Source organism: Onthophagus taurus, chromosome 6 (genome assembly GCF_036711975.1).
Source record: "Onthophagus taurus isolate NC chromosome 6, IU_Otau_3.0, whole genome shotgun sequence".
Taxonomy (NCBI): Eukaryota; Metazoa; Arthropoda; class Insecta; order Coleoptera; family Scarabaeidae; genus Onthophagus; species Onthophagus taurus.
Window position 1 is genome coordinate 14,913,687 of NC_091971.1, and position 26,439 is coordinate 14,940,125.

The 26,439-nt window shown below is 31.5% G+C and overlaps 5 protein-coding genes across 12 annotated transcripts in view; 2 read left to right on the plus strand and 3 right to left on the minus strand.

Annotated features, from left to right (window-relative positions):
- Positions 1-3,845: 3,845 nt before the first annotated feature.
- Positions 3,846-4,859, minus strand: LOC111414689 (Platelet-activating factor acetylhydrolase alpha). The gene is made up of 4 exons (XM_023046092.2): positions 4,706-4,859; positions 4,439-4,645; positions 4,260-4,382; positions 3,846-4,208 (listed from the first exon to the last, which is right to left on the minus strand). The coding sequence occupies exons 1-4, from the start codon at positions 4,769-4,771 to the stop codon at positions 3,927-3,929; spliced, it is 678 nt and encodes a 225-aa protein (XP_022901860.1). The 5' UTR covers positions 4,772-4,859; the 3' UTR covers positions 3,846-3,926.
- Positions 4,860-5,343: 484 nt separating this feature from the next.
- On the plus strand, positions 5,344-9,750 carry LOC111414685 (fumarate hydratase, mitochondrial-like). 2 transcript variants are annotated; one of them, XM_023046087.2, is made up of 5 exons: positions 5,344-5,424; positions 5,771-5,843; positions 5,904-6,029; positions 8,353-9,116; positions 9,168-9,750. In XM_023046087.2, exons 2-5 carry the CDS (start codon positions 5,841-5,843, stop codon positions 9,670-9,672), a joined length of 1,398 nt encoding a protein of 465 aa, XP_022901855.1. In that variant the 5' UTR covers positions 5,344-5,424; positions 5,771-5,840; the 3' UTR covers positions 9,673-9,750. The 2 variants fall into 2 exon arrangements, with proteins under 2 accessions (XP_022901855.1, XP_022901854.1); XM_023046086.2 differs by lacking the exon at positions 5,344-5,424 and having other exon boundaries at positions 5,631-5,843.
- A 3,262-nt stretch (positions 9,751-13,012) lies between these two features.
- On the minus strand, positions 13,013-14,302 carry LOC111414697 (splicing factor 45). Its single transcript, XM_023046121.2, has one exon. It carries the CDS (start codon positions 14,241-14,243, stop codon positions 13,041-13,043), a length of 1,203 nt encoding a protein of 400 aa, XP_022901889.2. The 5' UTR covers positions 14,244-14,302; the 3' UTR covers positions 13,013-13,040.
- Positions 14,303-14,337: 35 nt separating this feature from the next.
- On the plus strand, positions 14,338-14,788 carry LOC111414698 (NADH dehydrogenase [ubiquinone] 1 alpha subcomplex subunit 7-like). Its single transcript, XM_023046122.2, has one exon. The coding sequence runs from the start codon at positions 14,402-14,404 to the stop codon at positions 14,720-14,722; it is 321 nt and encodes a 106-aa protein (XP_022901890.1). The 5' UTR covers positions 14,338-14,401; the 3' UTR covers positions 14,723-14,788.
- Positions 14,789-15,517: 729 nt separating this feature from the next.
- The window catches only part of LOC111414696 (TLD domain-containing protein mustard), a 66,288-nt gene continuing 55,366 nt past the window's right edge, over positions 15,518-26,439 (minus strand). For all 7 annotated transcript variants that reach the window (XM_071196696.1, XM_071196698.1, XM_071196695.1 and 4 more), the window contains 2 exons: positions 16,661-16,939; positions 15,518-16,608 (listed from right to left, as the gene is read on the minus strand). In XM_071196696.1, the coding sequence (XP_071052797.1) occupies positions 16,303-16,608; positions 16,661-16,939 (585 nt within the window). In that variant the 3' untranslated portion in view covers positions 15,518-16,302. The remainder of the gene's footprint in view (positions 16,609-16,660; positions 16,940-26,439) is intronic.

Here is a 26,439-nt window from a genome sequence, read left to right on the forward strand (position 1 = left end):
GTTGTCATAATTAAGTTTAAAAATGGAATTTTATTTACATATGTTTGAGCTGTAAATCTTGATGTTTGAATAATTTTGGAGGTTAAGCGTCATATCAGAGAATTTAACAATATTTGAGTTGTGCGAATAAAATTTCTAGCTTTCAACCTGTCATAAACTGTCAAAACGTTTATTCAAACAAAGCTATTGAACATTTTTGTTGTTTAATTATCAATCTTCAGCAATAATGGGTGTTGGGTTATATCATAAAAATTAGTATTTAGTAAGATTAAAATAACACTCTAATTTATTTCATTATGTTTAGGGTATTATTTTATTTAAGTTTAAACTATAGATTTTGTAGAAGAAACAGTAGCGAGTTCGTAAAGGGCTCGGGTAATACTGTAATTTTTGGTCTGTATTGTATGTAACTTGACGTTTATTATAAATCATAAAGATTAAATGTCAAATATGAGGTTAAAATGGGGTCATACACGATTTTTTTTTTATTATATTTTCTGAAAGTTTATATAAAAATATAGTTACCGTTATTTTTTTTTTTTATATATTCGAACAAAGTCATTGTTAAAAAAATTATTGAAAATTTATATACCCATTGGCGCTTTTAAAATTCCCGCGTTGATGACGTACGATTCTCACTTTTGCGTCCCCTGCTCCCCGCTCAAATGCGAGAAAAAGATGAACGTCATTTAGGTTGTATTGAAAAGAGATAGAGTGTTTGTAGGTTATGTTTATTATGTTTTGTTCATGGATGTAATAGAGACACTCTATTACATCCATGGTTTTATTTTGACACTGTCACACCGCAAGCGCTATCTAACGGACAATTTAACTTGTTTTAGGCAGTGCGGTTCCTACGTCACAGAAAAGCCGCGAAATTATTTCGTTTGAATATTTGCTATTTTTCACTTCAAATTACGCAAAATATAAAATTGATCAAAATATTTCTCTTACTTTGTGTTCATGCATATACTTGCATATATCGTTTGACATAAAAATTTTCTCTAAATTTAATAAGTGTGTATGACCCCATTTCCTTTTGGTGGATAATTGTCAAGTTGGTACTAAAAATATAATTTCAAGCGTTTTTGTCACGCTCTGGTTTAAAATGTCATTTCATACAAGTTTGAACTGTAGATTTTGTATAAACAACATAAGCGACTTCCTAAAGGGCGCTAAACTGTAATTTTTGTTGCGTATCGTATGTAACTTCACGTTTATTACCAATCATCAAGATTAAATGTCAAATATAACGTTCAAATTTGCTTTTATGGATAACTGTCAAGTTGGTACTAAAAATGTAATTTTAAGCGCTTTTGTCAAACTCCGGTTTAAAATGTCATTTTATGTAAGTTTGAACTGTTGATTTTGAAGAAACAACATGAGCGACTTCGTAAACGGCGCTAAACTGTAGGTAATTTTTGTTTCCTATTGTATGTAACTTGACGTTTATTATAAATCATCAAAATTAAATGTCAAATATGACGTTAAAATTTCCTTTTGGTGGATAATTGTCAAGTTGGTACTAAAAATGTAATTTTAAGCGTTTTTGTAAAACTCTGGTTTAAAATGTCATTGTATATAAGTTTGAGCTGTTGATTTTGAAGAAACAACATGAGCAACTTCATAAAGGGCGCTAAACTGTAATTTTTGTAGCGTTTGTATGTGACTTGACGTTTATTACAAATCATCAAGATTAAATGTCAAATATGACGTTCAAATTTTCTTTTGATGGATAATTGTCAAGTTGGTACTAAAAATGTAATTTTAAGCGTTTTTGTCACGCTCTGGTTTAAAATGTCATTTCATACAAGTTTGAACTGTAGATTTTGTATAAACAACATAAGCGACTTCCTAAAGGGCGCTAAACTGTAATTTTTGTTGCGTATTGTATGTAACTTGACGTTTATTACAAATCATCAAGATTAAATGTCAAATATGACGTTCAAATTTTCTTTTGATGGATAATTGTCAAGTTGGTACTAAAAATGTAATTTTAAGCGTTATTGTGAAATTTGTTTAAAATGCCATTTTATGTAAGTTTGATATAAAAATTTTAACGTTTGGTAATTTAAAAAGTTAAATCAGGGATGACTTTTGATGTTTATTATGTCAAAATTGACACGTTAATAGGCTTGATCACACAACCTGTCAAACTATTTCTGACTGGTTTCAAACTTGATATTCCATTCGCACATGTCAAATAATGCAACCAAATCTGTTGACATTGCATCTCTGAATACTAGTTAATTAGAAACTGTTTTACGAACAAACCTGAGATTAACTATTTAATTTACATAAATATCATTTTTGATCATTCAATCTTAAGATTATCAACCTTGTTTTGAAATATCATTTAATATGTTTATTGCGTTAAACTTGCCTTGGTAATCTCAATTATCATGATAAAAAGGCAAATTGACATTTCTAGCCCTTTTTTACATTTGATACAAGTTTAATTCCTAAATAATACATGTTCAATGTCTTTCCATTGCCGTTTACAAATTTTGATGTTTATGTAAAGTTTGAAAGGTAAAGGTCATATCTGACTCTAATCATGCAACAGGTTACTAAAAGTCTGCATTATACAGTTTTTACAATTGCTAGGCAAACAATGATCCAGCTTTTTAACAAGTATTCATTATAAATATATAGATATCTTAAGTGTTAATAATTTCGTCATTGCATACACCTTGTATCTCAATACAGCTATGGTGTGTTCGTCATGTTTGCTACCAATAGCGCCTGCTGTATATTGAACAATATGTTTTGCAAATGCCAATAATAAAACACGTTTCTGTAATACCTCTGTTTTACGGGATTTAAACTGTTGTCATTATATCTTTGTAGGCAAAAATAAGGCATGATATGTCGTATATACGGGTTTTTGTTATAGTTTTATATTTTAGGATGTTGGAAAAAAGTTAACGCCAGAGTAGGCAAATATGGACAGAGTAAGGGAGGAAAATACTCTAGGACTGAACAGAAGAATGGAAGGATCTATGTGGGAGTACATTTAGATAAGAAGGTAAGAACTTGATGAAATTCAACTGTATTAATGAGGAAGGAGTCATTAAATAATATTACTGGTATATTTATATATAACAATCAAAAAAATTTTTATCAGGTATTGTAACTAAATTAAGCTTAAGATGATAAAAGAGCGATTATGCCAGTTTTGTACATCTGAACTGAATGAGGTAAAATAAATAATATTTACACCTTGTTCATGTTCTATTTAACTTGTTTCATGTTCTACCTGACATTGATAATTAGATTTGAGATGGCTGAATAACCAAGTTTTTCACAAAGCTGGGTCAAACAATAATGATTAGATCTGAATTAACAATATATACAGATGGTAAATGTATGTAATTCTTTGTAAAATGTTTAAATATGGTTTAGTGTTTTAATGTATATTAATTTAATCAATTAAATCTAGAAAAAAGATTTCAAAGATAAATTCAATCGCTTTTATTGTAAACATACAAAGAAATAAATTACAAAATAAGAATTAATCACAAATGCTCAATCAATTTCTCGCAAATAAGGGAGAAGCATTCATACTTTCAGTCAAAGCCCTAACATAATGACTAAAAAAATAATGTTGATAATAGATAATACAGAAGAATGTCTCAAAAGTTTTTGTACCAATCAAAACATCCTGAAGTTACAAAGAGTATATTATCACAATTTCCTCCCATTAAAAAAAAATAAATAAATCAATATTCCACACAAAACATACTTATGGACAGTTCACAGGCTGATTAGGAAATAAAGAGAAAAAAAGAGTGAAAATGAAAAATAGGAATGTGTACCCTTAAAGAATAATAATTAAATGATGCGCAGGCTTCCGCTTCTTCTTTTAGCATTCAATATAAAAATAAATAAATGGGTGATTCTATGAAAAACACCATAATCCGATGTTATTCGGTTGGTGTGAGCTCCTTTTCAACTTCTCCCTCACTAAGCAATTGTTGTAACATCTCATAAACTGGTTCAAAAGCTTTCCTACTACCAGAATTTGTTAATAATAAATAATCATACATATCATGGTGACTAATAGTGCCATCTGGTTGAATAAAACCATTTTCAATAGGCACAATTTCTACTTTAGGCAGTTGAGATACTTTTGATTTAATTAAATCATTCACTTGTAATATCCTGGTTCGTAATGGATTTGGATGTTGTCCTCTGGGCAAAAGTGTCTAAAAATACTTTTTAAAAGAATCAACAATACAAGTAAACCAAAAACTTACTGGGACTACTATATAAGTATTACTTAATTTTTCTTTTATAGTATTAATAATTTCAATTATTCCTTCAATGATTTCTTCAGGAGTATTTCCATGATTATTTGTACCTACATGCAAAACTACAACCTAAAAAAACTAACCCATTTTATGCGCCCCTCTTTACTTACAAAACCAAACCATACCTTGGGCTTAATATTGTCAAGTTCACCGTTTTGAACCCTCCACAAAACATTTTGCAACTGATCCCTATGAATACCAAAATTTAAACAATGCATCGGGACGAACCAATCATTCCAAATATCCGTATGTTGTAAAGCTTGAATAATAGAATCCCCAATAAAAACAACCTCGGCGTCTTTTTCCCTCGTTTCGGAAACGAATCGATTGTGCTATAACGAAGCAAAGTTAAAAAACGCCGAACGAAAATTTCGAGAAAATGTGGGTATTACTATACTCATCCATCTCTGATCGCCGTCCGGATCTTCGACAGGTAGCGGGGTTAAACATGTATTCATAATAAACGAATTTTCCGGGGTGGTTTTTCTATTTAAACGGACGATTGTTGTATTTTAACCTAGCAAACACAAAATTGACAGAAGAAAAATCAATTTGTCAAAAGTAATAAATGAAGTTAGCTACAAAAAAATTATGTTTAATTATTATAAAAGAAAATAATGATTTAATAAAATATTTTTCTTTTAAATAATTAGATTTGAATTGATTTATAATAATAAAAACGAGTTTTTTAATTTATAATTAAAATAAAAAATTAATTAATTTGGTGTTGGAATCATAGATGGCGGGAAATTCAAATTTTGGGAATTTCTAATTTAAATTTTAATTAATATTTTAAAATATAAAAAGGATTTATTGGTAATATTATTGTATATATCCGGGTAAAAAGGTTTTTTTTACAATCACTCAGATTAAAGCAATTATCTTGATTCACTTGAATGTAAATTTACATTACAAGGACTTTGATGAAATCACGCTATATTTCAAAGAAGCTAAATTTAGATTGTTTATAACGATGCTAGTTATCATATAAAAAAATCTAATGATTATTCCATTCAGTCAACAAGTTTCTATTCTCTCTTTAAATGAAAAGTTCATTTGATGAAGTTTACTTATAAATTTTTCTTTTTATAAAAGAATTCATCAAAATCAGGTGAATTTTTATTAATTTGTGTTAATATTTTAATTATAAGTCATCTCCATCTAAAAATAGAACGTATTTAAAATGATCTCTTTAATCATTTTAAGATTTACTCATTATTTGTGTATCCAGCAAAGAAGGTTTTTTCAATTCAAAATCTTTGATAACGCGTAATACCTGGTTAAAACCGTTCAGTACAAAACTCCCTACAACACACTAAAGTTATCCATTTCGTTTTAAAAAAAACCTTCCCATTATCAGAGCGGGACGAGACGTTCGTCTACCAGTTTTTTCAATTCTTTGTGTCTTTGGGGTCAGGGTCGATACTAAAAATGCCTTTCTCTTACCTTGCCCGTAGCTCTGCAACGCGAGGCGTTAAAAGCTTGGTGAATAACTGCAGGAGGTCGATTTATTCAACATCCACAATAATGGTATGTCCTATTATGTCATCAATTCAAAATTTTATTTATTCAAATTAAATCTTGTTTTAGGCGGAATTTCGAAAAGAACGTGATACTTTTGGTGAACTAAATGTACCAGCTGATAAATATTATGGAGCACAAACCCTTAGATCTGTTATGAATTTTCCAATTGGCGGCGAACCAGAGAGGATGCCTGTAAGATTTAATAAAAAAAGAAGTTACTAAAATAACAATAACAAATTTAATATAAAATTCAAGACGAATCATGTGGCTTAAAAATCGACGATTTTTCTTTAATCAATGTGAAATGACCCAAAAGAACACGTTAAAAATAAAAAGAAAGTGTAGAATATACCGAAAAATCACATTAAACTTTCGATGTGACGTCATAGCAATGGTAACCATGCATTTTTCTATTAAATCGGTTAACACGTAACCTACAAATTGTTTATTTTATAGCCACACACTAAATCAATCTGATAAACTTAAAAGTAAAGTTATTTTCACTAAAGTAGGTGACATTAACGTATATTTACGGACAAGCACCCTTTTTTTCTTAGGATTTCGATACATAACGACTGGCTACCTGTCGTTGATATTCTGTGTGTCAATAGACTCTGTCAATTGACACTAGACCAAGAAACATTCGGATTTAGTCGCATGTCTCGCAAGGCGGCTAAACCAGAATGATTTTAGTTCTAGTCTAGTGTTAGTTCTAGTTTTACTGCAATAAAAAATGCAATATAGGGATATGTTATGCTAAGTAGCGCTACCTACCACTGTTACTAGAACTAACACTAGACCGAGAACTAGAAACATTCGGATTTAGCCGCACGTCTCTCAAGACGGCTAAACCCGAATGATTCTAGTTCTAGGTCTTGAGTTAGCTCTAGTGCAAAACTAGAACTAACAGTAGACCTAGAACTAGAAACATTCGGATTTAGCCCCACGTCTCAAGGCGGCTAAACTCGAATAATTCTAGTTCTAGGTCTTGTGTTAGTTCTAGTGCAAAACTAGAAACATTCGGATTTAGCCCCAGGTCTCTCAAGACGGCTAAACCCAAATGATTCTAGTTGTAGGTCTAGTGTTAGTTCTAGTTTTACTGCAATAAAAAAATGCAATATAGGGATATGTTATGCTAAGTAGCGCTACCTACCACTGTTACTAGAACTAACACTAGACCGAGAACTAGAAACATTCGGATTTAGCCGCACGTCTCTCAAGACGGCTAAACCCGAATGATTCTAGTTCTAGGTCTTGAATTAGCTCTAGTGCAAAACTAGAACTAACAGTAGACCTAGAACTAGAAACATTCGGATTTAGCCCCACGTCTCAAGACGGCTAAACCCGAATAATTCTAGTTCTAGGTCTTGTGTTAGTTCTAGTGCAAAACTAGAAACATTCGGATTTAGCCCCAGGTCTCTCAAGACGGCTAAACCCGAATGATTCTAGTTCTAGATCTAGTGTTAGTTTACTGCAATAAAAAAATGCAAGATAGTGATATCTTATGCTAACTAGCGCTACTTACGACTGTTACTAGAACTAACACTAGACCTCGTCACCTTTAATTCGTGCAGCTAATATCAATGGCATCAGTAAACATGCGCAAAGTCCACTTCCTGAATATAATAAACGTTCTGTAGGGCGTTATAAAATTGGCTTGGTATAAAATAACGTCATAAAGTAGCCCGCTGCGGCCACACAAGGCAGATAATTTAACACCCCAAGGGCAGGGTTTTCCTTTTACATATTGCTTCACGTTGAGCTTTCCCTTGAATGGTATCATCTGCTCATCAATGCATAGAATGTAATTACACCATGCAAGTTGCCCATTAGAATGTGTATCCCCACAAATTGTCTTCATTCCTTCAACATTTGTGGGTACAAACTTAGTCTGAGTCTGAACCGCATGAAGATTTGTCATTTCTGACATCCTAACAAATAAATCCTCCGTAAAATATTTGTTAAAATAGTCCAGGGGAGTTGGAACAGCAGTAATTTGTTTCTTTTTCTTTCTCTTCGTACCACTGAATCGGAGGAGTAATATTCGTGCAATTTTTTCTCCAAATAATATTGCTTTTTGGAGTCAACTGTCCCTGCTCTGTGTCGGTTCTTATGTGAATCACCCTGTATATTTTTCTATGATGCTAACAGGTTAGTCCAGGTAGAGTCTATGTCATCTCTTAGACGACATGCGACTATGGGTATAGACTAGAGGGGGGTAGGGCGTTAGGTATAGATTTATGTTATCTTTAGTTTATAAACATTTTAGTCATAGTGCATGGAAAACCTAAGAAACAACCGTAAAAATATGCGTTTTAACAAAATGTGCTACCAAAATATAAGGTTAGCACGGTCGATGATGTCACAAAAAGTGACATCACGCCGAAACTTTAAGTTTTACACTTTTCCGCACTTTTTTTAATTTGTAACGGCTTACTCGAGTGATTTCCCGTCGATTAAAAAAAAATTGTCAATATTTAAACGATATTGAATTACACCCAAATTTATCTTTTAGATTCAAGTTGTTAAAGCAATGGGAATATTAAAAAAAGCAGCTGCTTTAGTAAACAAAGAATACGGTTTAGATTCGAAGATAGCAGATGCGATCTCGAAAGCTGCGGATGATGTAATATCCGGAAAATTATACAACGATCATTTCCCTTTGGTCATTTGGCAAACGGGTTCTGGCACTCAATCAAACATGAACACAAATGAAGTAATTAGTAACAGGGCCATTGAATTAATGGGTGGAACGTTAGGTTCAAAAACCCCGGTACATCCAAACGATCATGTTAATAAGAGTCAAAGCAGTAACGATACTTTCCCCACAGCTATGCATATCGCCGTAGCTAAAGAAATAAATGAGTGCACTTTACCTGGATTGGTCGCTTTACGCGACGCTCTCCAACAAAAATCTAAAGAATTTGAAAAAATCATTAAAATCGGTAGAACGCATACCCAAGATGCTGTACCCTTAACTCTTGGTCAAGAATTTGGAGGTTATGTACAACAACTAACTTTTGGTATTGATAGGATTAAAGATACTTTACCAAGATTGTACATGTTGGCTTTGGGAGGCACAGCTGTTGGCACCGGATTAAATACAAGAATTGGATTTGCTGAAAAAACCGCAGCCAAAATTGCCGAATTAACTGGACTCCCATTTGTTACCGCACCAAATAAATTCGAAGCTCTTGCCGCTCACGATGCTATGGTTGAAGTTTCAGGTGCTTTAAACACAGTTGCTTGCTCAATCATGAAAATTGCCAATGATATTAGGTACAATTTAATCATACAAAATAATTTTTAATCTAATTAAATCGTTTTTAGATTTTTGGCATCTGGTCCTCGTTGCGGTTTAGGAGAATTATCACTACCCGAAAATGAACCAGGTAGTTCTATTATGCCCGGTAAAGTGAATCCAACTCAATGTGAAGCTATTACGATGGTGGCAGGTCAAGTAATGGGTAACCATGTAGCCGTAACAGTTGGTGGATCAAACGGACATTTTGAATTAAACGTTTTTAAACCGATGATAGTCGCAAACGTGTTAAGATCAGCTAAATTATTGGGAGATAGTTGTCAAGCATTTACGAAAAACTGCGCTGTAGGAATCGTTGCAAATAAAGATAAAATTGATAAAATCATGAAGGAAAGTTTAATGTTGGTCACCGCTTTGAATCCCCATATCGGGTACGATAAAGCTGCCGCTATTGCTAAAACCGCACATAAAGAAGGAACAACGTTGAAAGAAGCTGCTATTAAATTAGGACATTTGAACGAACAACAATTTAATGAATGGGTACGACCTGAAAATATGTTAGGGCCAAAGTAAATGAGATGATTGGTGTCTGAAAAATTTGAGATACTCTCGATTAATTAATTAATTTTAAAAATATATTTGTTTTTTTGACTATTTGTTTTATTTGTTCTCATCCTTTTCTGCATTTGCTTATAATTAATTGAGAATTTATGTACGATGGCTTTCGTGGGAGGTGTTAATTGAACTAGAACTAACACTAGAAATTTTCGGGCTAAGCCGTGCGTCTTTTGAAAAAATGTTTGACGTTTCGAATGCCATGTTGCCACCTTCTTCAGAAACACGTAAGCTATTAGGTGGCTTGGCTTTCCTACGTAAATGCAGAGATAATGAAGAATGCAGAGATGTAAATCACTGCATTCAATCACTTCGTTGCTTTCATTAACCTCCACATTGGTGGCAGAATCTAATAATTTTAAATTATGAGCAATGAAAGTTATTTTACCAGCTCGTTCAGCCGTAAGCCGATTTCTTTTCTTTCTACTGCTTCTTTCTGTTGCTGCACTCGACGCAGGCATACTTACACAATTCTGCCATTACCTCTGCAGACTTATCTGGGCTTGTTACAGTAGCCATATTGTCTATAAACTTTGTTCCTTGTATATGTTCTTCTCTATTAAGATGAATTCCATTAAAATTTGGATTTAGAAATATTTGCAGCAAGATGAATTGGATTTATTGCCATTTGCTTTTTCTTAACTAAAAAGTTCTTTACTTCGTCTTGGTTAAGCAACAGCTTAACAGCAAAGGGCTGTTTCAAAATGACTTTCCAACTCATAAAAGCATTCAGCTACTTGGCTTAACCTTGGTTTTTCTCATTCCAGTTGGGTTATGTGTTTAACAATAGGGTTTATTAGGTGATAACAGTTTGAAAAATTTTACCCAAAAAATATCCACATCCAATATCAACTTTGCAACTCGTTTACTGAGTATATCTTCAACTGTTTCACAAACTGCTAATGTTTTTATGCATATTATTTTGTATCAAGAAGACTTTTTAAACTATGAATAATTGATGACCATCATGTTTTCACATGTAATTTTAAGGAAAATGGCTGCTTTGGTGTAATTTTTTTAGAGTATGCATTTTTTTAAAGTAGCCAATAAAATGTGAGAATTGTTAATTTCTTTAATGGCAGTCTTCCATAACAATAGACGTAGTTTTTATTTTGGACATGGTTAAATTTTTTCAGTAGCAACTTCTCTCAAAATTTCATCGATTTTTTCAGTAATATATCCTGCGGTATGTCGACAAATATTTGTTGGCAAAGTTTTATAAAACACAGGATTGGGTATAGTAATAATGAAGTTAAGTATGGATTCGTTCCTTTGGTTGCTCTAATCATCACACTGTAAGCTAAGAGCATTCGCTTTTCCAATTGTCATTTTAATGTCTGCATCAATTTTTCCATACTCGAAGTCTAGTAATTTATTTGATAATAAGTAACGGGTAAGCATTTTGAAATATAGTCTCAAATGTTTGCAAAATGATTGCCAGTGATTATTTTCAACAATGGCAAATGAAACCCTAGCTAATAGTTGATGTAGCTTCTCTTGTTCAACTTTTGATGAAATATCAACAAAACCATCGAGTATGGAACTTCCCAAAACGTCCTAGTTTTGTCAGGACCGACAGAGGGAGCCACCATGCACGATGAGAAAATTATCTCGGAGAATTTTCTAGTAGAGAATATTCTTCTCTTTCATTTCTAATCCTACCCAATTATGATCACTCTTGAGATTCACCTTCTTCCATTGAAATAGTGAAAATATGACACTTATAATGTCTGTCTTAAGGATACCATAAGAAATACACCTCTCTAAACAAAAACTTCGTACTAAAAATTGAACGCATGTGACGCCATCTGTTGAGGATATTTTTGAATTATTCAGCTAAGAACCGAACCACTAGAATACAGCTTGGATTGGGTTTATATATAAAAGCTCCAACCACAGAATAACTGTTTGGAAAGTGTTTGGAGCCACTATATGGCTCCAATTAACGTTCCGACTGGTTGGCAATTCCTCAGATGCAATTACCTATGGCAATTACACCTGTCAAATAATGCCGCTACATTTGAATACCACTGCATCATATGACATGTAAGATTGCATCTGACGAGCTTCCAACCAGTTATAACGTTAGCTGAAACAAAGCTATAATGTCAATTATAATCTAATTATTTAATCATACCATTATTACTTCTTACCGAAAAATCACTTTAAAATGACGGTTTCATCTGTCATTCTGAACAAACTTCAACTTTTTAAAAGTTGAAGTTAGCAGCAAATTTAAAAATATAACACGAATTGGAATTAATACTTTTTAAATTAAAAGAATGATACTGGTAATAATTATTATTGCTGTCTCTCACCATTCCCACTATTAATAATAAAATTGTTAGTTTAATTAAATTATTTCAGTAGAGACGCTAATGCCATCTTACGGTGGGATTTCGACATACAATCAGTCCCAAGTTCTCCTATCAAAGATTCCTGGGGCTGTTTGTTTGGAGGACACTCCATGTGGTGACAATACTTCCACTTTCCACTAGTACAGGAATCGACACGTTATCGTATATTGCCTTGAGATCATATTTATGAGCCTACCTAACACAAAAGTGATAGATAAAAATCAACTTATCAAACAAGAAGCTTGAAGTTAGTTACAAAAAAAGAAATATTTAAATGCATTTTTTAAATACTGGCATATTTTTAACCTTTTTTCTCATCATCATCTACAGCCCTATAGGAGGACCTCGACTTTCTCTAGCCTCGTCCTTTCCGGTCTCTTGCAAGGATCCTCCAGTTAGTGGCACCAATCTTTCTCTACTAATGCTACATGTTCTACTAATCTTGATCGTTGTTATTATGCCTCTATTTCCAATCCTCTATATAAGTTATCGAGTTCAAAGTTATATCTACATATGTCTCCAGACGTCATTTTCCTGCACCACACTAACATATATTTTCTGCAAGATTTTTCTTTTAAATGTTGCTAGTAGTCTCATTTGTTTTTGTTAAGGTCCATGATTCTGCATTGTACATCAACACCGGTACAATTAGGGTTTTATAAGTTGTGATCTTTAACTTCTTGATAGTTTTGGGTCACGCAGATATTTTGACAGATATTCAGACATAATAGCAAGCATAATGCGTCTCTTTATTTCTTTGCTAACATTTTAATTTTAAATAATAATAATTTAATAATAAATTTGAATTAAAATTTTTAAAACTATTTTCTTGTTTTAGTGTGCAAATTTTATACAATTCATAATCTATATTGTATACAAATAGCCATTTTATATAATTTGAACAAAACTTGAATTTAAAATGAAATAATAAACACAATTAATTATAGTTTTTTTTAATTTCTTTTATTTCTATTCTAATTGTAAATTATCAAATTTTTCAGTATCATAAAAACTAGCTTTAACTTGTCGGCCACCAAAAAATCTCCCATTTAAATCGACAACAGCTTTAATTGCGCTTTCAATTCGCTTAAATTCTACAAAAATCCTAACACCTTCTTCTGGATTGCTAGTATTAATTTCATGAATTATAACACTTCCCACATCTCCATACTTTTGATTACATTCGTCTTTAACTTCAGGTTCTAAATCGTCATCAACTTCACCTGGTCCAACCATATTTCTCAATAAAACCACTTTACTTGGAGCTTTCATCATTTCAGTTATAGTTGGTTCTGATTTATCATCAGGTGAATATGAATCTTCTATCATAGGGGCTGGTTGAATTTCTTTTTCATGGATAATCCTTCCACCACGTTTTGATGTTTTTTCAACTTGTAAAGCCATTGACATTCCTTGTTCTTGTTTACCTAATCCTTGGCCTTCTTTAAATCCATATTTCGCCATGATTTTTGCCGCAACGGAAGAGCCACTGTAACTACTACTGTTATTGTTGATATTATTGGTGGTATTAGTACCACTAGTAGGAGTTGAAGATTTAGAGGTAAGAGAACTACTTCTTGGTGGTGATAAAGCTTCTTGTAAACTAGGAGGTGGTGCAATTGCAGCACCTTGTCCCATTCTAGCAATTTTTGGAGGTGGTTCTATTTCTTCTTCATCATCAGCCCATCTTCCTGCAAAACCACTTCCAATTTGTGGTAAACTGGCTTGTGGGGGAGTATCATCTTCCGCTTCGCTAAATCTCGATTTTCGACGCCTATCCCTTCTTTTTTCTTCTTTTTCTAAGTCTCTATCGCGGTTATCACGAAGTTCTTTCACTATCTTTTCGTATTCATTTGGCCATAATGGGTCGTATTCATCAATAACATTCCAATCATATTCTTGTTTATAATTGCTTCCGGATATAATTGGAAGTTGTTGCTCTTTACTTCTAGTGGAATTATTATTTGAATGTTTGACGTCTTCATCGTGTTTTTTATGCTTTAAATCGATTACAGGGGGCAAACTGGCCTTCCTTTGTTGGTCTCTTTTAGGTTGTGTTACAGCGGCTTTTTTTAATTGTAATTGGGATTGAAGTAGTTTTATACTGGATGACCAACCTTGTACGGATTCCGTGGGGCGAGCTTTTACATCGAAATCGTCGTAAAGAGACATTTTATAAGATAAATACAATTTTGTATTGTTGACAGTTGACAGTTTTAGTTTGGGGATTTTTTTTTTTGGTTAAAATTAAAAGTAACTAAAACAAGATTATGTAACTAAATTTTTTGACAGTTGTAGATATAACCTCAAATTTTATCAATTTTATTAGAATGGCTTCAAAAGCAGATATACGCGATATTTCACCGCTTTTGAAGAAATTACGCGACTTTTTACTGGGGAGAGGTCATACTAAAGCGTTAAGATTTCCACCGGAAGTTGCTACAAGATCTCCACCGTTACCAATTCTTCCTGAGGGACCCTCGCATAGGTTATTCAATAATTATTATTACAGCAGAGATGGTCGTAGAGAATTGATGCCCCCATCTCTGATTTACCCAGCCCAAAAGCAAATTGCGGCTGCTTCCCCGAAAGAAGCTAGTGTTGGAGCACAACGTGCGCCAAAACCTGGTAATGTTTATGCGTGGGATTAAAGATGTAAAATGTATTAATTGTAAATAGTAATTATTTGAGAAATATAATAAATATTTAAAGAGTTATGGGGCTTTTTCTTTATTAGGTTGGAATAATAAAAGTTATTTCTTATATTCTATTTTTTTTTATTCATGTTAATGTTATATACATTATAATACAGATAAATATCTAGATAAACATTATAGTACACAACTGATGACACCGATCGATCTACTTCGCTAAGTTTTTTTCTGTATATATATGTTATAATTTGAACGTGTTCGCGATACGTTTTTTAATTTTTCCTTTTTAAACATTGTATTGACGGCGGTGACGCCAACATCATGCTCCGAAGCAAAATATAACTATTACATATTAAGAAAATAAACGCCACTCTGATATACTTGGTTCGCAGCTCACCGAACCCCGGAAAACAAAGTCTGCCGTCTCCGCCGCCGAAAAACAGCCTCTAACACACGTATTTTTATTATTTTTTTCTTGTAATTGGTAATTAAATTGACAACCGATGCATGCGTGTTATCTAACGCACCTACTTAATTGACAAAGACTACAACGGCCGATTTGTGTGGGGCCCTGCTTCGCTTGTTGTTTTTCCCCAGAGGTGGCTACATTGTTTCGTTGTAAGCTAAGCAACACAGTTTTTTCATCTCGCTTTTTTTTTATCTACGTAACAAAGCAACGAGGTGCTACCATCCACTGTAACTCCTCAGAATTAGAACGTTCAATGAAAATAAAAAAAAACTGTGTTATGCGTGTAATAAAAGGTGTCTTTAATTTAAATTAAATACAAAGTATTGTGTGTAATCTTAAATAATATATTTGTTTCAAATTAAATCACATATTTTTTATTTTTTTTTGATTAGTACATGCATATCACTAGAGTTTTCGGTCAGCTTTTTCTGTTTTTTTTTTAATTCTTAATATAATACATAGAAATAAAATCTTAATGAGTAAAATACTTATTTCATAAATTATTTAAAGAAGAGGATAACAATTGGTTAACAGTGTGGTGAAAATTCATCAGTGCTATTTTATAAAAACCGTCAGGTTATGAAAATATTTAAAGAAACCTGGTTTCATCTAATATTTTTCTAACCGACAGTATACATTATTTTATATACAGGATTATACAAAAGGAAATAAAATACTACATTGATAAACTCATAGCTTTTGAATCCCATAAATAAAAAACTACATTAGAAAAGAAAAGTTGTATCCAACATCTTTTATCAATTTCTTATAGAAATCAATTAAACAATAAATACGACAATAATAACACGAAGATAACAATAGTGGATGGTAGCAGGAATCTAATATAAGCATCTTGTTATTAATAATTTGTTAACAATTGTGCGGTAAGTGTCTACACCGTCCCACGTTTTGTTTTCAGCAATAATAGCGTATTCTACGTGGCGCCTCCCTCTTTTTCTCTCCCCATTAAACTTTTTTAAATAGAATTTCATTTCTCGCCTATTGAGCACGCTCCTCTTCCCCGTCTCATCGTCAAAAATACTCAACTAAAATGACCCTAATATCGAAGAAAATCATAGATGGCTAATATACGAAAAGGTAAATTAATTTAAATAAAAGCCCAACATTCCAACGTTTTAACCACAAAGTCCACGTTCGGCGTTAACGGCTCATTTCCGTACGTTTGGCACGGTTCCGAACGGCCTTGATACAAATCCCCATCGAGCCATAAACCAAATTTTCCATCGCCAGCTCCAATACTCAAACTCTCGTTGTTACCTTTAATAAAATATAAATTTTCACCAGTCCAGTTGTATACCTGGAATTCTGGACTAAAACGGAATAATAATGATTCACCAGTACCATAAAAATGATCTGATACTTGTAAAGCGCAGGATGTTAATGCACCAAACACCTTAAAAAAAATTAATTTAAAAAATTTCTTAATTAAATCAAAAAAAACTCACATTATTGTCTGTGTCTTCAATAACAAGTAAAATTGGTGATTCCAATTTATACATTTTTCGATACATTGAGTTTAAGCTAAATCCATGTTGGCTCGTACTAAAAACGAGAGTCCAAACGTATCCTTCCGCCCTAGCTGGTAAATGTCTGCACAACGCTTCGCGATGGGTATCTGTAAGTATTTCGGTAGCGCCGACGAGATCTGGTGGTGATAAATCGACGTCCAAGGATGGTTCCGAAATGTAAGTGGCTTTGCGTAGCTCGTCGGACATGGGCAAAACCTACAGCATTCCGATAAAACGTAAATTAAAATCAAAAAATTAATAAGATAAAGAACGATTTGTAGACATACAGCATAGCTACAACCAATTATGTGCAGCGAAATAAAAATAGGAGAAAAATAATCGAAATAAAAAAACTGAAATTAATCAAAGAAAGGAAATGGTAAATTTAAATGTAACTAAAAAGACTTTATTTAAAGATTATTGTTATATTTGATAAAAAATTAATTTATACTGAAACGTTCCTAACATTAAAGATTGTAATGATCATTATAATATTCCACGCAAACAGCTTATTTAGTGAGCTACATTATGATTACTATCTTGATAACTCTAAGTGGTTTGCTACAAGACGCCGGCTTGTAATAATCATTATTGTCATGTTTCTCGAACTTATATCATTACGATTCAGCAACTTAACGTTTTTAATGTTTTGTTGTCACTAAAGAAAAAACAAGTGTATATTTTTGTGTGTATTCCTAGTAGAAGAAAACTTAACGAAATTTTATGTTAACCAGAACATTTAAAACAATCTCAAATAATTAACACTTATTGCAGAAAATTGGGGGAATGCAGAAATTTGTACAGCGTTGATGATGAAAAGAATGTTTTTCAAATGTATGCCTCAACATTTCATCAACCTCATTTTCTCATAAATGTTACATTATTATTAATATTAAAAAATTTAATAAGAATGTTATAAGAATCAGAATAAATTATAAATTCGTTTTTTTTCTATAATACTTATCAAGGTAAATTATTTAGGATTTCTGTTGGTATTACTTAGGACCCTTATAAAATTTATGTTGTTTTCCTGATTTTTAGTAACATTTTTAGTAACTAAATAGTTGAGGTTAAAATACTAATAAATTTTTAGATAAATACGATTTTAACGAAGTACAGGGTGGTTCAAATTCGATGTCCGAATAGGCTATCTCGGAAACTATAAGAGTTAGAAGAAAAGTAGCTGTAAAAAAGTGTCCATATAATGTCTTAGTTATAATACTACACCTATAATAATAACCAAGTTAATTGCACTTCTTGGTTTTACGTTATATTTTCAGTTTTGGCCTCTAGGGGAAAAACAAAAGACGATAGCGCTTTGAGGTTTTCGGCATTAGCAGTTTCTCGAAAAACGAGATCATGACATGTAAGCTACTTTTTTTCTAACTCTTATAGTTTCCAAGTTAACCTCAAACCATGGAATTTGAACGACCCTGTACATATTTATTGTAAAAACGTGCTACAAACTAATGAAATAGAACAAAACACCTTTTCTAGGTAAACAAATGGCAAATATACACCCTAAAACATTTTTTATGCGTCTTCATCACTGACGTCAGTGTGACATGATACAATAATTTGACAGGTATTATAGAAAAAAACCGAACTTTGTTTTGTTATACTGTAGCTTATTTTATTGCCATAAAAGCACACTTGAACTTTATCCATAATAAAGTATAGGTAAAAAAATTATTATACTGTAGAACTTCAAAATGTTTGAGAATCACTGCACTAGACTTTATTTTATAAGCGCAAAAATTATTGCACTGAATCATCAATGATTTTGGGGTAACATTAATACAATTTGGACGACTAGAAGAGATAGTTTAACAGATTTAGTTGATGTGGATAGTATTTTAGATTGATTTTTAGCATTTGCATGCATTGGGAGATGTCTGATGACACATTACCGTATTATCTAGAAATTTTGTTTCAAAAAATCTGTACCTACTTCATTTGTGATCTACAACCTATGTCTACACTTCCGCTTCTGTCTAAGTTACTTAAGAAAGTCCTGGCGGGATTCATATTCACCATGAAAAATGTGATGCCTCATTATTTGTCTGCATTCGTAAATATCGATGATGATTTGGTCTTAGCAAAGGTGTTTTAACTTTACATGGATATTTGAGTGTATAATATTAGTAGTCAAAAAAAATTTGTCGGTTTTAGATTTTGAGATATGACAATTTTCGTTTTTTTAAATGGAAACAACCACTGATTATTCGCTTATTAAATTCGTTATTTTTTTCTGATTACAAAAATATAGGGTTTGACAGGTCTATTTCTTATTGTTTTAGAATAAAGCTAAAAATAAACTTTTTTTTTAATGTCGTCAAAGAAATTAAATTTACAGTTTCCTGTAAATTATAACTAAAAATTAAAAAAACATATTTCTGATATTTGAATCAAATACATTTGTTGAACTATTTCATTTATAGCTGTTTTACACAAAAGTTGGAATAAATTGCATTATTTCACATTTTTTATTAATATTTACTATTATTATTAAATGACTTAATAAATTATTGATAGATGGCGCTCATATTTTTTTTTTAATTCAAATAAACATAGCAACATTTGTTTGTATTCAACAATTTTCTGAAGTGTCAAATTAAAAATCCTGTTTTTTAAGATGGATTACGAAAAGCTTAACATGTTAGAATATTACATATTAAAAAACAAAGTAAATTTTATATAAATTTTTAGTAGAATAATTTTTAGTTATAGTACCGTAATTTACAGGAAACTGTAAATTTAATTTCTTTGACGACACTAAAAAAAAGTTTAATTTTAGCTTTATTTTAAAACAATAAGAAATAGACCTATCTAACCCCATATTTTTGTAATCAGAAAAAAATAACGAATTTAATAAGCGAATAATCAGTGGTTATTTCCATTTAAAAAAACGAAAATTGTCATAATATCTCAAAATCTAAAACCGAAATTTTTTTTTTTGACTACGTCATCAAATTCTCTGTTAAAAAGTGTCCATATAATGTCTTAGTTATAATACTCCACCTATAATAATAATCAAGATAATTGCACTTGCTGGTTTTACGATATTTTCAGTTTTGGCCTATCGATAGAACGATAAGATGATAGCGCTTTGAGGTTTTTGGCATTAGCAGATTCTCGAAAAACGAGATCATGACATGTAAGCTACTTTTTTTACAACTCTTATAGTTTTCGAGATAGCCAGTACAGTGCGGAAATTTCTAGAGAAAAAATGTAGCAAAAAATAATTTTCCAGTGTAGTGGCATTGAAATAAGATAGCATAGGTTACGAAAGCTGTATTTAAAGAATGATATATATAGAGCGTAGCCTTATAATTTTGCTGAACGATAAACAACAATGCAATTTGTTGTAACAAAGAAATGTATAGAAGAAAAATCCAAGAAATGGTGGAATCTTCCAAAACATAATTATTTTTAATAAAGACATTTTTGTATTTATGTACAAATCCATTTAATTCCTTAATTAGTCCGGTTTCAAAGTAGATTGTTTGAAAGTAATTAAAAGGATGGAACCGATTATCCGGATTATGCGAGATATTACTGTATAGTTGGGCTGGAATTGCAAAACGAGCATTTTACAAATTAAAACCGTTATATACTCAAAAATCGCTCCTTAATCGCGATTTAAAGAAACAATGGTAATAGTACAAATCTGATTTTTGTGGTTGAGATAAAAATAATGTTAATATGTGGCTATGAGGAGATATTGAAGGTTTCTAAACATATGTGTAGCTTTTTAATAAGTTAATTATTGCCGGGATTAATTACCTCGTTATCCATACTTAAACTACAGCAAAAATTCTCATTATATCATTTTAACCGTACTTAATTAGAGCAACATTTTAGTAGCTCATATTCCTTAAATCATTTTTGTTTGTGCGTTTTAACTTTTTTGTTTTATTTCTTTTTGTATTTTTTGTTTTGCTTAAATGTGTTTATATTACACACTTATTAGCCGATAACATTATATACACACATATTTTAAATGAGTTTTTTTTTTAATTGTAAATATTTTGGTTAATTATATATCCAAATATTATTTTTGTACTGCAGTCAAAAAACGTATTATAATTAAAAGTGTGTATTTATTACATAACACATTTAATTTGCTCTTACAAAAAATAATGCTTTCATATGAACAATTCCATTATTTTTTTTTGCTTGCGTGCAATAATCGCATAAACACACAATTTTAATTCATTTTACATGAAGTTTTTATCTTCAGTTTTATGTTGTTTTTCATTCGTGTAGTGACACTGAAATGAACTATCCAAAGCTTATTATTTATGTAAATAAAAAAAGATCGAAAGTTTTATTTCAAAGTCGATTATTTTTATTTATTATGTAAAAGTGATGAAGATAGACGTAAGTAGAATGCAGCTGTATAACGTACACCAAAAATAACATACAAGGATGTTTAAAATTTCATTTTCTCTGCGAATTATCTGCCTATAATGTGTGTATACAGCGTGTCCCGTATCTTCCGCATCAGAGCATTATACGGTTGTAGGATACATTATTCTGAAGCGATCTTTCTAATAAAATTTTTTCGAAATGTTTATAATAACCGCACGGGAACTGTTTAAAGGAACTGTTTTTCGTCATGGAAAGAGAAATAAACTTTTTCGATGAATCAAAGTTGTCCGTTATTGGTCGTCGTTAAACAGTTCCCGTGCGGTTATTATAAACATTTCGAAAAAATTTTATTAGAAAGATCGCTTCAGAATAATGTATTCTACAACCGTATAATGCTCTGATGCGGAAGATACGGGACACGCTGTATAGGTCAAAAGTAGAAATACTCATACCCTGGAATATATTTTTAGAAGCAATTTAGGTTTATTGTTGTAATTTTTATTAACATCATTTACTACCACCCTCACAAGGACATAACTTAGTATTTGTTAGTAAAATTATGAAAATTTTAACAGATTTAACCAAGATTACAATTCAAAACGTGTATACGTTGGTTTAAAAATAACTCACGAAACCAATCAATCTCAGATGGAAGTAAATTTTCATACAACAACGAATGCATAAATGAATAATAAATTTGATTAGATGATCTCAACCCACATTTCAAAGAAAACCAGACGTATATCGCAATAAATATCGCACATGTTGCGGTGAATTTTAATTTAAATTCAAATAAAGGTCAACTTATATTTATAAACAATTTTTTCGTACAGAAACAAATTAAGAAAGTAATTACAACGCACCATGACAAGCATTCAAATGCTTGCAAAAATTGGTCTGTTATCAATCTTATAATTTACATAACAGGGTATAATTTTCTCTACGATTGCCTCTAATTAGAAAAAAAAATTTGATATGTTTATGATACCACGTAGTACATGGTACTGCAATGAATCCTATTAAACGATTAACTAATAATTCATTAAATGTAATTATTTTCGACTAGGTAGGTAGTTAAATATAGTCGCAATTGGTAATAATAAATGAATTGATTTATGTATAAAAAAAGGGAATAATTTCGAATATTTTAAAACTACGGTAAAAATGAGGCTCAAACTAGATAATAATAACCTTAACAGTGAATAGTTTAAATACGCATAGATAAAAAAATCTTTAACATTATAAAGATTAAAAAAAAATAACTTATTTATTTTACACAACCGAGAATTTTAAATCATTTATAAAACGACTATCAAAAAATATATCGATCGATACTTTGGAATGTTAAAAGAAAGTGGTTAACCTTGTCCTTCCTTCGCCGCCACCACAATACAAGAAGTGAAGGTAGAATAGCAAACTTGGACAAAATAAAATAAAATTTAAAAAAAATTACACCAAACTTACAATATCCATCGTTCGAATAATTCAAAATAATACACAAAAGAATGAAACCACCGCTGTAAATGCTCAAAACAGACTGTCACTCGACGCACCTCTATTTACGTATTTAGAAGAGTAACACACCGACAATACACCAACTCCAATTCCGACCAATTAACTACACGACATGTACCGGGATTAACAATTATTAACAAACCTTAACGATCGCAAAAATAAACGCGCAACGGTTTATAAACAACAACGTTTTTCAAAGGTCCCACACACTCTTTATTATTACCTTTACTTCTTTTCTTTATCGCTTCGATATAAACCGGTTGTACAACGAACCGATAGCGGCGCGTAATTTTCGTTGAATGATTTCAAAATTTAAAAACGAACTGTTTTGGTTTTATTTATACGAAGGATTATGTCATCATCAAACCGAATTGATTAACGAAACGTGTAATTAAAACAAAAACGAAATCATATTGAAAGAAAAACAACAAAAAAAGGATGTGGTTATGATAAAAACGTGGGGAAATAAATAAGGGGGAAGTGATTATGTTCCTATCTCTAGTTTACACCGACAAAATTAACTTGCAACCACACACATTCTCTAATGAAGCTATTGCTACTAATAACAGAGAGAGCGTTTTTGCATCATGTTGAGTAGACAGAGATAGAGAAAGAGGGGGAAGGGGGGAAATCTAACTTAAGACATTAAGGCACGCTGCATTATGAGTTTCTAAAGCAATCAAAATGAATTCGGTTAATGACGCATCGGTTACAGAGCAAAGTTTTAAAAAATTATTTTGTAGTTAAAAATATACAGTGTGTCTGGATTATAAAGAGTTTTAGAAAAATTTTAGGTTTATATAATTTACTATGTTTTTAATATTTGTGTTAAAATACAAATAAATGATGCATCAGACTAATCTTTTTTATTAAAGAAAAGTTTGTGGTTTTTCAAGACGAACTTGTGATGAAGAGTGTTGATAATCCTTCCCATGTATGTGCTCTTTCCAAGGAATCAACGTTTATTATCATTACACAGCGTGCACATCGCTTCTGAGTTACTATGATTTTCTGATGGCTATCCTGTTATCCAGAGTGTCATATTCACAATAAAATTGGTTTTTGGACAGGTTTGGGCGATTGAAAAGTAGTATAAATAAATAGTAGTATAGTCTAAATAAATTGTAGACAATTTAAATTGGTTGTTTACAACAATTAATAATTCACCACGCTCCTTCAATATTGTATTGTGTAGTCAATCTAAAATCACGGATGAGAAAATGATTATCATCAAACTATCTAAGGTCTTATAGTTGTTCTCGTGTTTTGACTTAAGTTGTTGTATATTGTATTAGAATGGTTATTAAACATTTTATTCAATCTTGTTTCTTTCTTACAAATCGCTTTTAATATTACAACAATTTAAGTCATTGAATGTTTTTTAAACGATTGACCAAAGTAATACTAATGACAATTTGGCTAATGATGAATAATTGATATGCTCGAAACCGGTTCTAATTGATTTAGAATTTGCAACATGAATCCCGAATATATATCTGTACCTTAGAAGTAAAGGATTGTATCTCCGTTATTGTAGGCTTTTAGAAAACAACGTTTAAAGTTTTATAATACTATTATAGTAATTTTTATAGTAATTAACTCGATATTGACAAAAACTGGAGTTACGATCCTTTACCCCTAAGGTACCGATGTACAGGTGTCCAGAAATGACGTGTACAACGGAAGACCACAAGTACTACCGTAACCAAAAATATGACGATTTAACTCAACTTATCTATATACAAAATTGCTTAGTTTAGTCGCTAGAGGGCTTTAAAAATTCATGATGGATCAAAGATAAAACGCAAAACGAAAAATACGAATACCGCTGTCACGTTATAAATTAAGATATTATTGATTAAGTTATTATTAAAGTAACTATTCAGAAAAAAAATGGTAGTGTTTGTAAAGGGGTTTAAAAAGATATGGATGCATAATTTATGGGGACAAGGTTTTTAAACACCCTATAATTGTCGAAATTAGAGTTTATTCCACAAATAGCTGTAGTCTACTGATAGAAACGCATGACCAAAAAAATGAATAAAATCCATTAAGGATTTTTCGACTTATTTAAAAAAAGAAATATTATTTTTCAAGCCCTCTAGCGGCTAAACTAAGCAATTTTGTATATAGATAAGTTGAGTTAAATCATCATATTTTTGGTCAAGGTACTTGTGGTCTTGCGTTGTACACGTCATTTCCGGACAGCCTGTATAAAACTATCTTAACGCCATGTTCTAATAAAGTTGAAGCCTATAAACTTGAAATAGAAAATTTCTCTACCTCAATCTCGCAGGGGTAGGTAGAATTTCGATGTTTTGTCGCTGCATTTGTGTGCCGATTTTTATTAAAACATTAAAATGTTAAAAATGTACATATAAAATGTGTTTAACTATTGCTCTTTAATCATTTCAATGCACACCCCTCTTAAAGATGTAGAGTTCCTATACCATTTTGATGCAGTTGATTTGTTGCTTTTTAAGTTTTGTATTTTGCACTTTAGACTTGAAATATTCTCATAAAAAATAGTTACACGAGCTCAGCCCTGGTGATTCAGGAGGCCAATGAATAACTGACGAGCCGATTCGGAAAAAATTCTCTAAGAAAGTTCAATGTAACCCTAGCTGTGTGACAAGTTGCTCCATCTTGTTGGAAATAAGTTTTCTCAATCATAGACATATGTGGGATGAAAAAGGTTTCAAGTATTGGAACATATCGCGCTGATGTTACTGGTAAATGGTGGTCATCATCATTCTCAAAGAAGTATGGACCAATTATGCTATTCAAAGTCATAAGTTCGTGAAGTTGATAAGGGTTTTCAGCGGCCCAATAGCAAAAGTTATGTTTATTAACATATCCGCTAAGGTGGAAATCAAACGCTTTCGACAAATGTATAAAAGATAAGTATGCTGGGTTATTATATTCTATTGCATTCTTCTGTACTTGGTTAACTATGACTATGGTTCTTATTGTTGTGTGCTTTAGAACACGGTGCTGTAAGAGACGAGAAAACAGCTATATGAATGTGTGTAGCAAAGAAATTCCTCGGTAATTTTCTGGGTCTGAGGATATAAAATAATAGTAATTGAAATATTTGTGGAATGGCGTGCATACGACTGGAAACTTGACTCTAGGCATGACGACTTGGTGTGATTTGATGTATGTCGTGTGCAGGGCATGCCACTTAATTTGTAATCTTTGGTAAAACATTATAGGATAACTCAATAGTCTGTCCATTTCCTCCATTTCCTGAATTGTTGATTAAGATGAAAACCAATGCATTCTGCATTCAACCTTCAAATAGAGTGTCTAGATTTATTGACTTCCATTGGTCCATTTCTATTCGTTTTATTAGTATGCATATTAATTTAACTAGATTAATTTCATTTTGTTGCATCAAAATAGATACATTCTAGCTAAATAAAAAGCTGGTTACTAAATATGTAATTTGATTCCAATCACAATCATTGTTACTATGTTTGAATATTTATAAACATTATTATTTTAGTAAATGTTGCGTATTTTGTGCAATTTTCTCTAAAATAATTTTAACGTATTATGATTTAAATATTAGTTTCAAAATACTCTTAATATCCATAGACACACTGTATCTATACAAAAAAGTTGTATAAAAATTAAAAATATATCTTTGCATCTATAAACCATCATCAATAAAATAAAATTATTAAAAATTAACTATTCAACCAATACGATTGATTTTGCAGTTGAAAGAGAAAGTTTTTCATTTTGGGGGCTGAAAATAACTCAACATCTAGGAAGAGATTACTTCTCTAATTAATAAAGTCGAGATACGAGAAGGTGATCGA